At 42.9% G+C, this 15,129-nt stretch overlaps 1 protein-coding gene across 4 annotated transcripts in view; it reads left to right on the forward strand.

Moving 5' to 3' along the window:
- GNAL (G protein subunit alpha L) overlaps window positions 1–15,129 on the forward strand; it is a 141,582-nt gene that overhangs the window by 90,970 nt on the left and 35,483 nt on the right. For all 4 annotated transcript variants that reach the window (XM_078060635.1, XM_078060637.1, XM_078060636.1 and 1 more), the window contains one exon: window positions 4,912–5,009. In XM_078060635.1, coding sequence (XP_077916761.1) covers window positions 4,912–5,009 — 98 coding nt within the window. The remainder of the gene's footprint in view (window positions 1–4,911; window positions 5,010–15,129) is intronic.

A 15,129-nucleotide genomic window follows, 5' to 3' on the forward strand; every position in this document is an offset into this window, starting at 1 on the left:
CAATTTTTTAAGAAGAACAAACTGCTCATTTACATAACAAAATGGATGACTCAAAAATTCCATGCTAAATCAAAGAAGACAGACACGAAAGACAAGGTGATTTCATTTATATGAAATTTCTTGGAAAAGGCAAAACTGTAGGGACAGAAGTAAGATTAACTGTGTCTGAGACCAGGGCTGGGGGCCGGGCTTGGCTCCAGAGAATTGGGTAAGAAGATGATGAGGTGTTCTAAAACTTGCTTGTGTCAGTGGTGGCCTGATTGAATGAAGAAATGGGTGAATTTTATGGTATATATAGTATACCTCAAAAGCTGTTAAAAATGATTCTAAGAATAGTTAAAGTAGGCTGTCCTAAAGGGAAAAAAGTAGACAAGTGTGGGGTATATTATAAATTTGCCTTTGCCCTCCCTGGTCTCCCGGGCTCAGGGAGCAGGAGGAGAGAGGAGGAGGAAGGTAGCTGGCCTCAGAGCATGCTTGTGAAGCCAGGTTTGACCACTTCCTTCCAGGAGAGCTTGAGCAAGGATAAAGTATCCTTAATCATACTTGTTTTGTCATCTGTCAAATGGGAATTGAATCGCCTACAAGGCAGGGTTGTCTCAGTTGGGACCTTGTACATAAGGCCCTTAGAACATTGCCTGGAACATACGAGGTGCTCAGTAAATGGTAGGCGTGACCTCTTTTTATATGAGTTACTTGCTAAGATGGTTGCCCAGGGTGGTCAGGGGAAAGACATGGGCGAGGGGACTGCTAATGACTTTAATGTTTGGGTTTCTTTTTTTTAACATAGTTTCTGAAAGTTGTTTCTAAATAGAATTTTAGACATACTGTATTAAATTAGATTTGAGGATGGACAGAGATTATGAATAACAAAATCACAGTGTCAGCAGGCATGATAGATCCCACACAGACTTGATATCCACCAGATATTTGAAAAAACAAATGACAAATCCTGTTCGATCATTCTGTTATCCGAGGGATAAAATTGAGTGCGTGTATTTTAAATGAATCAGACCTAAACTTGAGCTTTAGAAAATTCCATGTAAATAAATGGCTTCTGACCTGAAACTGCCTGTTTCTAAGGTCTATTTGATTGTGGTGGTGGACGTTATCCACTATGTTCTCATAAAAAGTTCCATCAAACATTTATTTATACTTCGGCTTGTTCCAGGAAGGATTTAGTGCTGCTCACAAAGTTATAAAATACAAGGTAATAAAATAACTGAAAATGCAGGAGAACAGAATTAGGAACAGGAGATAAGTTATGTGGGGCCAGAAGTGAAGTTAGCATCCAGAGTGTAAGGCCAAGCCCTACACACACATGAGGACTGACCCCAAAACGGGACTTCCAAGCTTTCCTGCAGTCAACTCAGTGACGTAAATGAAAACGTAGAAGAGCCACAGGGCTCTGAAGATTAAACGTTAACAATAAAATATAAAAGCGTTTGCTTCAGAAATGCAAAAAAAAAGTATTCCTGATACTAAAATTCGAGATATTTTCCATAAGTCACCTTAGAAGAAATATCGGGCAATGAGCATGAGGAAGAATGTTTTTACACTCAACCTAGTGACAGTTTCCACCCGCACTGCGTGTGAAAGCAGTTCTTCCCAAGACCTGCGTGCGTAGCCAGAGCGTTGACTCCAAACCACCTCACAGCATTCCCTTCCAGAGACAAGAAATACCCTTTGGGTTCTTATTTCAAAAATGAAAAATAGATCCCGGCTGTTAGTGTAACCAAAAAGTTCCATCAGCAGGGATCTCATGCAAGAATTTGCATTCTTAACATTTCCTATTGTCATATGATTTCCATTTCAGAGCAGTTATGAGGAATTTAAAAGAAAAAGAAAAAACTTGTTACTCATCTGAGAATCCCAGGTTAGCTTTGTACTTCGTGTGGAAAGGGAAATGTAGACTGCAGTACCAGAAGGAAAATGCTGTAACATGAAATGGAGGAGTTAGATATTTACATTTTTTTATTTTAATTTAAATTTTGATTGAAAAATCAGCATGATGCTGTGAAAATGTTAAAGCCTCGCCTTTTTTAAAAGTAAGTTTAAATTTGGTATCATTATCATTTTTACTTTCTATAACACAACTCAAACTCCCTTGGTTTTTTTGTTTTTGTTTTTAATTTGAGTAGAGCTGATACACAATATGACATTAGTTTCAGCTATACAACTCAGTGACTCGGTAAGCTTGTAGCTTATGCTATGTCAAAGCCCTTTATTTTTTTAATTTTTTTTCTATTAACATATAACGTATCATTTGTTTCAGGGGTACAGGTCTGTGATTGATCACTCTTACACAATTCACAGCGTGTCAAGGCCCTTTAAATAAGAGTAACAAATGTTTGCATATTTCAGTTGCTAAATACATGAAGATCACAAGGCGATTCTCATTCAGTAATACCAAAAAAGTTAAATATCAGTGATTTTCTTTTTATACTCTCAATTTCTACATATTCTCAGTTGTCAAAAGCAGGTTACATTTCTCTGTGAATCATCTTTTTTTTATTTTCAGTCACACACACACACACACACACACAAAACACTGAAATTAGTTTTATTTGATATTATTCATCTTAGCTGCTAATAGAGGCATACCAAAATTACTCCTCAGGTTTATTTCCCAGCTGGTTTCACGAATGCATGAGAATTCTAGCCTGGCTCTGGACAACCGGTTAAGTACAGCTAGAGAGGCTGCATTGGCTGACTTATTTGTTGTTATATTTTTAGTTGAGATAGTGGTGTTTTGGCTATGACTTTTAAGAGCCTTTATCTTTCAGAAGTAATGTTGAAATAAAATTATATGGCATCAGAGGTTAGCTGCAAAATAACAAATGTGGGGAAAGGCATGAGTTATTAAAAGAGAGAGAGAGAGAATTGGCCATGTGTTGGTAAACACAGAGGCTGAGTAATGAGTGGCCTGGGGAATTCTCTCTGCTTTTGTAAGTTTGCATTTTTCTCTAATAAAAGGCAGAAGCAACGGCAGTAGCAGCTCTGAAATTTTCCATGAGGTTGTTAGAACCCCTTAAAAAGTAAACATGGAGAATCCTGGAGACCTAGCTATATTCTACTCCAATGTCTTTGTTCACCAACCACAAAGCCGAAGCAGAGATTGTTGCTACTTTTATGTTCCTTTGGTGTCGTCCAAAGCATCTGCTTTAAAAACACAGTGCCCACAATTCCTGTTTTTACTACCGCTATCAACACGGACCCCAGAAATCATGCATCTTGGTTCTTGATTCAAGCACTCCTCTATAATTCTGTCTCAGAGGCTTCAGCTCAGCCTGCTGAAGAAAAAAATGATTCAGACACCTGATAAAGACAGTCAGGAACTTTATTCAAGAAACTACTACACTGGGGGTTTGCAGGAGAGGAGAGAGATGGGGCTCGATTCCAAATATCACCATGACACAGAGGTTAACATTGTCTTTCAAGACCATCTCGACAATAGAAAGTAGAGTATTTTTCGTTTGGGGTGTGTGTGTGTCTGTCTGTCTGTCTGTCTGTCTTCATATGGCTCTTAGAAGAAAAAAATTTTTGAGGAAGCCTATAAAAACTCCCTCACTGGAGTGACAAGAGCAGTAGTGGGAGATTCCAGAAGGAGCCATAAATCTAGGGAGACAAAAACTGAGAGGTTCAGCTCCTCTCCTTCATATGGAGATTTCCCCTTCGTTGTCACCTGTGGGTAGTTTGGATTTGTTGATGACAATGAGCAGCCGGACACACGATAGGTATAGAGACGCGGCAGACCTTTAAAGATTGTCCCTGATCCTAGGATGTCAGAGCCTCATGGCCCCTCACCCCTCCTGCCCCTTCTAAGGTTTTGTACCTAATTGTGTACTTGTGATTTTATGTTTCTTTTTTCAAAGAGGGCCCCCTCAGTACTCAGGTCCACCCTTGTATGGACTTGTGAATCTTCAAGAAAAGAATCAGCCCTTTATTTTTTTTTTCTCCAAAAAATCTGTGGACATGAGGTGTCAGAAGCCCCAGACCCTTTGGTGCAGATGAGAGATGGGAATGGGTGCTTCCTGGGGCTGCCGCGAGGGCAGATGACTAATGTGGGAAGGGATATAAATATTCTAATGAACGGGTTTGTGAAAATTTACGTAACTTCTTTTATATTTAGCAGCTGATGTGTTGTCATTTGCTTCCATAGCACTGTTAATTTAATTTGGGTAATTTTGGAAATATGAATTCATAAAGCCACCTCTTACTTTGAGAGAAGGAGAGTTCTTGGTTCGGAGGGTGCTGCTTGCCATTATGGATGAAATTAAGCTCTGCGCCCACATGGGCTTGAGGGAACCAAAAATCACAGTTCACATGTAACTCATAGTGTTAGAAAACACCAGAAAACAGCGACTTAGTATCCCCAAAGGGTGAAATTTTCAAGGTTTACTTCTAATGTACGTAATGCTTCTGGGCCGAATTTAACCCATCTGCTCAGTCATGGCTATTCATAATCATGGCTCACAGAAACTTTAAAAGACAACAGCTAAAACAGAACTTACCATTGGAATAGGCACACTTTTCACTGATGAAGTGACAAGTACCACTAGGCAGGTGACTGAGTACGAAGAACTTTAAAATTTTTGTTAAAATAGCTGTTGTATATATAGTTGATGAATGCCACAAAATTACTTTTGACTCATAATTTTCATTTGGGGGAACTGTCTGGAAGGACAAGGATGTTTGACAGGTTGAATCGAGCAACGATAACACAGGTGCATCCATTTCTTATCAGGCCGCTCTCAAGCCCTATGAGTTTTCCTGTGTGTGAAGTCGATTCCTACAAGGAAAATAATTCATGCGCTACCTGCAAAAAATTTTTTGGCAGTTTCTTTTTACTTTTAACTTTTTAAGAGATTGTAACACTTGTGCTTTCTTATTTCGAACTTTTTCAAATGTTAGGAATTCTTCGATCATGTGAAGAAGCTCTGGGACGATGAAGGTGTGAAGGCGTGCTTTGAGAGGTCCAACGAGTACCAGCTGATTGACTGCGCACAATAGTAAGTCAGCTTCTGAGCACGGCCAGGCCTCTCTGAAGCTACCCTTTCGCCCTCGGTTATGCTGCCCTCCCAGGGTCACTGAAGTCTCTTGAGTGCAAGGAACAAAGCATTAACATCTTACTACAGAAATCAACTTTTAAAAGGGCACAGGTTTGGTAGATGGAAAACTGAAACTCCAACGGGAATCAGTGTTTCAAGGAAGAACCAGAAGCAGGTGTATTCATTTTACCCAGACCCTTGTTTTCAGTTCTGTTCATCTTTTTGCTTTCTATAAAATTATAGGCATATCTGTAAATTAGAATGTACTTAGATATTCGTTATTATATTTTCACTTTGGAACAGGGCCCCCAAATTAAATTTTAAAATAATATCCACATCTGCAATTGAACCCAAGCTCTTACTTAAAGTAATAAGCGATCATCCTATACATGTTAGAAGTAGACTAGAACCTTGAAAGTGGATGGTAATTAATAGAATAAGTAAAGCCTTGATGAAAAAATGCAATGAGAAATATGAAATAAGGAAAGGACTCTGGTGCCTAGGCTGGCTCATTGTTTTTCCCTGAAATGCTCATTTTCCTATTTTCTTTTGCTATTTTACATTCATTCTATAACCATTAGACAATAGTGGGCCCAAGAAGAATGTTAATCAAGAACTTCTAGATATGTTTGCTGTTTTGATAACAAAAACTGTATTTAAAGTTGTTTTATATAACACTTGGGACAGCAAGAAATGAGCGCTTTTACATTTTAGGTCTGTAAACTCTAAAAATTCATACCTGTGGAAGAGATTCCATAAGCATACAATCTGGGAATTCACAGTAGTTGGAACCCCCTGGTGGAGCTACACTGTGAATACTGACTTCAAGGACAGGGTAGCTGTGCGGCCCCCCAGCCCCTCCTCACCCAGAGTTCAGGCACCATCCCCTCATGACAGGCACCGAGAGAAGCCAATGACAAGGGCCCGAGGACAGGGTGCTGGGCGTGTCCCAGGCAGTGACAGGAAGCCAGCCTGGGGACAGATGGGTAAGGGAAGAGTGGCCAACTCTCAAACACATGAGAGAGGTCAGTGAGGCCAGACCCTCCCAATTGCCAAAGGTCCTGCCAAGGACCCTGGATTTCTTCCAAATGCAGTGAGTGACCATCGGTTCCATGAGTGAGATTGTTGGGGTCACTCTGGCTGCTATGTGGAGTATTAGAAGAAGGGAACAAGGACCCGAGTGGGATGACTCGGGTCAGGTGCAGCCATGGAGGTGAGCCCTGGGACCCAAAGGGGCAGAACGAGGTGGTGAATCAGAATGCTGGGGGCAGAAGAAAGTGGGGATCAAGGAGGACAACAGGGAAGGTCACGGTGCCATTTATTGAGAGGGAGGAACCCGGAAGATGTTGTGTATGGGAGGACGGGGGACAATATCAAGCCCCGGTTTGGAGAAGTTAGGTTGGAGATACCTGAGGGGACTCCCAAGGGGAGAGATGAAGCAGACAGCTGGTTGTAGAGCCTGGAGCTCAGAATCGAGACCGGCAGAATATATAGAGGACAGGGTCCTGGACAAGGAAATTCAATCCCCAGAGGCTGGTTTCAGGAGGAGGGGCCTAAAACCATATCCAAGAAGTAGGCAGAGAGGGAGTCCTTCAGAGGAGAGGGGAGGATCTCGCGGTTGAGATGGGGGAGGAGTGATGATGTTAAGATTCGCTTAACCTCCTCCTTATGGTGACCAAGAGCTGGCTCATCCTCCCCCCAGTCCATGCGCATTTGGTGGGCGGCACGTGCGTCTAGGCAGCGCTCTGGGTGCGGCAGGGGTAGTGAAATGGCGACGCAGCCCCCACCGGCTGCATACACGCTGAAATGAGCACCAAAAGCATTAATGGCCCTCCGCTGTATATGCTGAAGAAACTATTTACTGATTAAAAATTTCTGTGAATTAGAAAAGTATTTAAAATTTCTCGTCTCCTGCCATGCTTCACCAGTCCTTCGAGACTTACCTTAAATCAATATTCCCTTTTTAAATCGGCGTGCCCTTTAGTTGACGTTTGTGGGTGCACTGCTGTGGTTACTCTCCTGTCATTTGGTATGTACATTTGCTTCCACAAGAGCCAGGCTCGGTTAGGTTTGGAAGTGGAGTGGGGCAAGGTTCCCAGTGGAGCTCAGATGCACCCTGGGAGGGTCTCAGGAGGCACACCACTCCCCGAAGGGCCCTTATCTTCCCTCGGGCTCTCACTAGCTCTTTCTCGAACACGTCATCTAGGTTGTTTAAAAGCCACAGCGAGGGGGGCGCCTGGGTGGCTCAGTCGTTAAGCGTCTGCGTTTGGCTCAGGTCATGATCCCAGGGTCTTGGGATCGAGCCCCGCATCAGGCTCCCTGCTCGGCAGGAAGCCTGCTTCTCCCTCTCCCACTCACCCTGCTTTGCTTGTGTTCCCTCTCTCACTGTGTCTCTCTCTGTCAAATAAATAAATAAAATCATTTAAAAAATTAAACACAGTGGTGTTGTAGAGATGGGAAGAATATCCTAAGTTAATGCTAGCGATGGGAATTTCAAGCACAGCTCATAATAATATTAAATTCACTTACACTGGCATTTCAAGTTGATGGGAATATGTGCTTTCTCGTCCTTTTCCAGTGTTTCTTGAGCAGAGACGTCGTGAGGGAGCGCCACAGTGCTACTCGGTATCAAATTATTCTCACACCACTCCAGTAATAGAATGAATGACTTAATTTAATGTAGAATATGCAGATATAAATTTTTTAAAAGGAAGAAGTGGTATAAGCCTTGACAATAGGCAGTGAGGATTCAGATCTCGGCTCTGCCACTGACAGTCATGTGAGAGTCTGGGCAAACTCATGGGGACAATTATGGGTCCCATTCTCATACGGCTCTCATACAATTAAATATGTATATCTCCAAAGTCCTCAAAATAGTGCCCGTGAGCCCGTCAGCTCTTGCTGTTACATCACCAGTGTGGAAGCTGAGGTCCAGAGAGGTAAACTAGGGCACGTAAGACCAGAGTTTCTCAGAAATAGGTGGCACAGAGCCAAGGTCTGACATTCCTTCGGTCCCATCCTTTTAGATTAGTGAGAGCCATGGGCACACGCTGCCTCGCTCGTGAGGTCAAGACTCCCTCCCCGACTTGTCAGGAACGAGGCACCGAAGCTTCAGCTGTGGCTTTCTTAACTCTGGGCCTGGCAGAATCTCAGAAAGCAATTCCCTGCCTAGACCTCACTGTCTAAGTTAATCCTAACTGCTACAACATTGCTTTCTTTATCCATTTTAATACATGTGGGAATCGAGTTGGATCAATAGCCTTTGTCTCTTAATACCTGTTGTTTTTCCTCTAAACTCAGATTTTGAGGTGGGGATGAGGGATTTTAAAAAACAAGGAATATTGCAGTAATTTGTTAGACCAACATAGGGCTACCAAATTTTGTGTTGCCAAATTAGATGTTAAAGAAATAGAAGCTGCCTCCACCAGTCATCAGCATCCCTCCAAGAAAAGAAAGGACATGTCGGCATCCAACCAATGAAGTGACGTGATCTCAGAGGAAAGCCCTGAGACTTGTCCAACCCACGTAATCTTTAACTCCTCAGGGAATGTGTCTTATTCCTCCTAAAATGTCCAGGTGAATGTTCTCTCATGAAGTCAGTGCTCAGTAGGTGCTATTTGAAATAAATGAATTCGCAAAATAGGAGCCTGGTATTCACTATGGTACTTGAGAGGAAAAGCTGGCCTGTCCCTTTAAAAGTACATAGCCCACCCCAGATTCAGGCTCTGTGGCCTCCTTCTTCCGCCTTGCAGATCCCCAGCATTCTGACACGTTTTCTTTTTTCCTCTCATCAAAACTGCTCTGAGAAAAGATCTGACTTACCTCTTGGTGTGAATTTGAGTCACTCTGTTCCCTTGCTCAACAGTATTGCATTTTGAACCTTAACGCTTATTATAAAGGGAATAATTCTAAGCTCCATTAAAGTAATTTCTTCCATGGCAGAAGCCAGGAGAATATTTTGGGTAAGAGGTGCTTCTCAGTGATGCTGAAATTCTGTTAAGGCAGAGCTGCCCATGAAGAGTCTGGGAACGTCTGGCAGTTCCTTAAAAGCTTATACACAGAGGTACCCAGCAGTCCCACTCCTGGATATTTACTCAAGAGAATTAAAAACATACATCCAGGGGCGCCTGGATGGCTCAGTGTTAAGCGTCTGCCTTCGGCTCAGGTCATGATCTCAGGGTTCTGGGATCGAGCCCCGCATCGGGCTCCCTGCTCGGCGGGAAGCCTGCTTCTCCCTCTCCCACTCCCCCTGCTTGTGTTCCCTCTCTCACTCTCTCTCTCTGTGTCAAATAAATAAATAAAATCTAAAAAAAAAAAAAAAAAGCATACATCCACACAAAAACTCATACACGGACGTTCATGGCTGCATTATTCACAAGAGCCAGAGTGCAAACAAGCCAAATGTCCATCAGATGATGAATGGATACACAAAACAGGATCCATCACACAATGGAATATTATTTGGAATAAAAAGGAATGAAGCACTGATTCATGCTACCACATAAATGAACCTTGAAAACATTATATTAAGTGAAAGAAGCCAGACACAAAAGGCCACATATTACATGATCCAGTTTATATGAAATGTCCAGGATAGGCAAATCCACAGAAACAGAAAATAGATTACTGATTGCCGGGGGCAGGGAAAATGGAGAGTGACTGCTAATGGGTATAGGATTTCTTTTGGGGATAATGGGAACATTCTGGAATAGGAGGATAGTATTGATAGTTGCACAACCTTGTGACTATACTAAAAACCACTGGATTGTACAATTCAAACTGGTGAATTTTATGTTATGTGAAATACATGTTATGTGAATTATATCTCAATCTAAAAAAAAGGAAGATTATGGAGGAGGGAGGGATTCAGGGCAGGAAAAGCAATGGGAACACTGGTCAAGATTGGCGGGATGGGGGGGACAATGTCCTCGCTGAGCCGGGGGTCCTCTTGTCAACGACAGATGAAAGTCTATGCCTGCAATTACAAGGCCTGCTTTTTATAAGGCCTCCATCAATCACAAATGCATGCCACTCCAATTCTGCAAACATATACAAGCAAACGGGAACCCCCGAATTATAAAGCACCTATGAAATGAAAAAAGCTATGGTGATCTTTATTATGCTATTTGGCATGCAAGGAGTGGAAACTTGCTCAGGCTACTTCAAGAAAAGGGGAATTTGTTCTGAGTCTCTCTGGGAAACCACTATTGAGTCAAAGGCACTGCGGGGACCAGCTCTTCTGTTCCTGCTGTCTGGGCATTTCAACTTCACTTTCCCTGTCTGCTCTTCTCATCCCTGGATCCTACAGCAGGTGCACACTGTAATCTGCAGGCCAGATCCCAGAGGAAACAGAGAGATCGATTTTGCTAAAAGCCAGGCGGCCTGCATCTGGCCGTAGCCTTACCTGCTGTCCCAGGGGCCCACAGGTCCAGTCAGTGGCCACCCCCACATCCTTGAGCAGAGGGTGCGGTAAGGCGGGCCAGCCAGACTGCCCTGCTAGAGGAGTGTGGGAACAGTCATTATAACTGAGCATTAAGTATTGTACTTTGGGAGAAAATGAGTGTCTTCGAAGCACCGAGCAAGCTGTGCAAATCACCAGAGATTATATTTTATCCAGAATTGCCCAGTTCCCACTGTGAAAATTAAAAGACAGTCTCTACTGCATTATCCCCCAAAATGCATTTCCTCTAAGTCCTAATAATAAGTGATTATGTAGCCATGGAAACAGCTATTTTGGGAGAAAGAAAATCAGAGAAAATTGGATCTTTAGAACAGGTTTATAAAATCAGACTTTGCTTAATGTAACTTGAAACTCCACGGCTCACAGTGTAGGTTCTTAGGCTTTGTACCAATTGTTTACATGATAAGCACTTCTAGGAGTGCACCCATTTGAATAATTGGTTTTAGAATACTCGCAAAGAGAGAGAATATTCCAGAAAAAAGGAAATTCGAGTCGTGAGAAAGGTACAGTGACTTTCTGCTGTGTCCCTGTCTGCCTTTGGCCATCTGTCAGGGGTCTTGATGACATTTCCCACATTTACGCTCCAGCACTGTTTGGTTCTCATGGCTCCAAAGTCCCTGAATCTAAGCTTTCAGGACAATCAGGAAACTATTAGCAAAAATGAAGTTTCAACTTCAAAGTTGCTTTTTTTTTCCAGGTCATTTTAAAATAAGAGAAACTATAATTTAAAATGTGTATGTTACTATATACTGTTGAACTCATTAAACATATAATCAAACCGCCTGGGGGCACATAAACGTTCTTCTCAGTTCTCATTTTGACCTTCATCTCTAGCCAGATTTGTTGTCAGATTTATTTTCTTGATCTGTAGAATTGGAAATGTTCCTGTTTATGGGCAGTACAGTCCACTTTTTTTTAGGTATGAAGAATAAATTTAGTGGCAGGGCGAAGTAGGTAGACCAAATAGACTAAGTCGGTCAGCCCCCGGTTATATCCATTTCTCCCACGCCCGTTTGGAAACCCTGCCCTGAGAAGGAATTTTGAAGAGGGCTTGCGTGGTACACATGCTTTCGTGTGAGCAGGAAGCCTACACCTCTCCTCCTGCGTTTCCCTCACGCTCCGCTGCGACCACACTCACACCCCTTCTGACACCAGACGTGTGAAGTATTTTCCCACGCCAGGCAGTGCACCACGACACCAGCTGGGTGTCCTCCCACTCAACTCAATTCTGACGCTGTCTACCTAGAACCCGTGTCGCATGCCACAGGTTAAGGGCTCGGTCCCATGAGGTTGCCCCCACTGCAGATGCCAGGCTCAAGGGATAGGTGATCTACAGCGTCTGCCCTACTATTGACAACTCGCAGAACTCAGGGACACTTCCTCACATTTACTGGTTTATGAAAGGAAATGATAAAGGATACGGATGAGCAGCCGCATGAAGAGATGTGCAGGGCGAGATCAGGAGGGGTCTCGAGCACAGGAGCCTCTGTCCCCGTGGAGTTAGGATGTGCCATCCTCCTGGTGCGTGCAATGCATTCACCAGCCTAGAAGCTCTCCAAACCCCGTACTTAGGGAGGCTCCATCACGTCGGCATGATCTACTCTTAACTCCAGCCCCTCTCCCCTTCTTGGAGGATGGGGTGGTGGGGAGCTGAAAGTTCCAAGCTTCTAATCATGGCTTGGTCCTTGCAGTGACCAGCCCCATCCAGGAGCCCACCCAGAGTCACCTCATTAAAACAAAAGACGTTCCTGTCACACAGGAAGGTACAAGGGATTTAAGAACTAGTATCAGGAGGGGCACCTGGGTGGCTCAGTCGTTAAGCGTCTGCCTTCGGCTCAGGTCATGATCCCAGGGTCCTGGGATCGAGTCCCGCATCAGGCTCCCTGCTCGGCGGGGAGTCTGCTTCTCCCTCTCCCACTCCCCCTGCTTGTGTTCCCTCTCTCTGTCAAATAAATAAAATTAAAAAAAAAAAAAAGAACTAGTGTCAGGAATGGGGGCAAAGACGAAGTATTAGAACAGAAGATGCCTCTAGTGCTCTTCCCACTTAGGAATTTACAAGGGGTTCAGAAGCTCTGTGCCAGGAATCAGGATCAGAGACCAATAGGTATTTTTTTTTCCTATTTCTCACATGCGTAAAAAATTTTTTTTAAATCTTTCAGAAAACTACTCCCTTGAGTGGAGAATCCTGGTGGGTTCCCACACATCACCTCATTTAATCCTCATGCTTCCTATAAAGAGAGGATGCTGAGATGGGGCTACAAATCCTGTCCCTTCCAGCATGTCACACTAATTTCTGGTGTTTCTCATTCCCTAGATATTGTTAGATTCATTTTGAAGGCTGTGAAAATCAAGCCTTTGAATTATATATGGTAAATAATAATAATGTTTTTGCTGCCTTAGAGCTCTGTTTCCCCAGTTATTTCTTAGAAATAGAACCCTTGTCAAACAGTGTCCTGTGCAGTGTACCAGCAGTGAGGAGCCCAGCGCGTCACCCTTAGCCTCTCCCATGCTCCTTACGGTGGCTCAGTTGGTGGCGAGGAACACTCCACAGGGCCCAGCTTAAAGACTAAGGCCACTAGGGCACATGGGTGGCTCAGTCAGTTAAGCGTCTGCCTTCAACTCAGGTCATGATCCCAGGGTCCTGGGATCAAGCCCCGCGTCAGGCTCCTTGCTCAGTGGGGAGCCTGCTTCTCCCTCTACCCTTCCTCCCCTGCTCGTGATCTCTCTCTCTCTCTCAAATAAATAAGTAAAATCTTTTTTAAAAAATAAATAAAATTTAAAAAAATAAAAAATAAATGAAGACTAAGGCCAGTTTCCAAAGTTGAAGCAGCCGGACCAAATGCAATTTGCATCAAATACCAAACCAAAGTCATATTTTGTTGGAATAAATATAGCAAACCAAAGTGGTATTTTATTAGAGAGAAATTTATTTTAGATAGCCACATGGATCACATTTACTTTGTATAAGATCTATGTGGCCATTTTGATAAAAACAGAATTGAAACCCAGTGCTCATAGATGACAGTTGAGTCTTTCACTAGGGCTCAATGTCCGATTACTTCCTGCCGGGGAAAGGGTGTTTGGGAATACTCTGGTTTATGTAGATGAGTAACAGCAAATAGTAGCAAAAACAGGGTTGTTTGTTGGTTTTTGTGTTTTTTTTTTAATTTGCTTTGTAATCACCAGAAACATTTTAAGTTAAATGATGCCGAATGTGAAAAGGAGAAGAGTAAGAAATTCTCTTCCAAGTTGAATTCCGAGCAGCCTCCTCACATTTCTAAATATAAATGCGAGGTCTGATAGACACTTAGATGTTTTGGTTTTTTAACTTTTAAATGCACAAAGATAGTCTTTAAGACAGAATTCTGTTCTGTGCCACATTTTCACCAGTGGTGATGTGGCAGTTGCTCATTTGTGACGAGCCTGGGCTCAGCATGGGACGGGCCTTGCCGCATCGTCCGTGTCCCATGGGAACTTACCGTCGTGGTTATCCTGCGGGTCGGGCGCGGCGCCGTCTGGACGACGGCCAGTGACCCCGACAGCCTTCCTGCCAAACAGTACCACAGCTGCCAGAAGTGGAAAATACGTGCATAACAGCTTGATAGGAGCTGGGAGCACACAGGTGTTCGCATGGGTCGAAACTCAGCAAAGGTACACTCAAGAGTTGTGTTTGTTTGGACCTAATTTTTAACTGCAGAAGAAAAAAACTGTGAACAAATATTGATGTCTAGACAAAGATCTGCATGTTGAAGTATTTAGGAGGAAGTGAATTGGTGTCTGCAATTTCTTTGAAATGCATCAAAAGTAAGGTAGATAGACAGATGGATATGTGATTTTTTTTTTTAAGTATGGTAAAATGGTAATGGCAAAATCTAGATGGTGGGTGTTCAAGCATCCACTATAAAATTATTTCAAGTTGTATGTTTGAAATGTGTCATAATAAAATGTAGGGGGAGGGATATACACGTGTACAGAAGTCTACAGAAAAATAAATTACATAGCAGCACAAGTTAACACATCAGTGGTACTCCACACATTATAATATGCCACATAAGACATTTGCCTGTAGGGGGGGCGGTTATTACAATTCTCTGAAGTGTTTGCTGAGTTCTTTGAAACATTTCCAAGGACCCCAAGGACCTCAGATTGAAAACCACTAAATCGAGTATGAACAAAGTGTACAGCTTCAGAAAGACTTACAGGTGTGTCCCGGATTTCTGAGCCTCCACGGGTAGCTGCAAGACAGCCCATAGTTGTAGAAATTTACGAGGTGGGGCAAACAAATTAATCCTCACACTAACCCAAAGAGGAGGAAAACAAATCACCTAATATTACACAGGACCGCACTGTGCCATCTTATGACTTCATTTATCCAGGATTTCAAATCTTAAACCTAAAGATGTGAGAGACTATTTTAGGTTAAAAGTTCAACATTATGTGAGCTTCAAATGTGTGTCAGGTGCCACCAGACGCTAAATTGTAAAGATGATGAGGCTTGGCCCTAAGCTTATAAATAAGTGGATTTTCACAAGGGCACCCATTTTCTCAGATTCTGAAGCCACTCTCATCTGCCTTGCATTTCCATCCAATTCATATCGTGAGCATAGTTTGCAGATGAAA

The sequence above is a fragment of the Halichoerus grypus genome, chromosome 13 (genome assembly GCF_964656455.1).
Source record: "Halichoerus grypus chromosome 13, mHalGry1.hap1.1, whole genome shotgun sequence".
Taxonomy (NCBI): Eukaryota; Metazoa; Chordata; class Mammalia; order Carnivora; family Phocidae; genus Halichoerus; species Halichoerus grypus.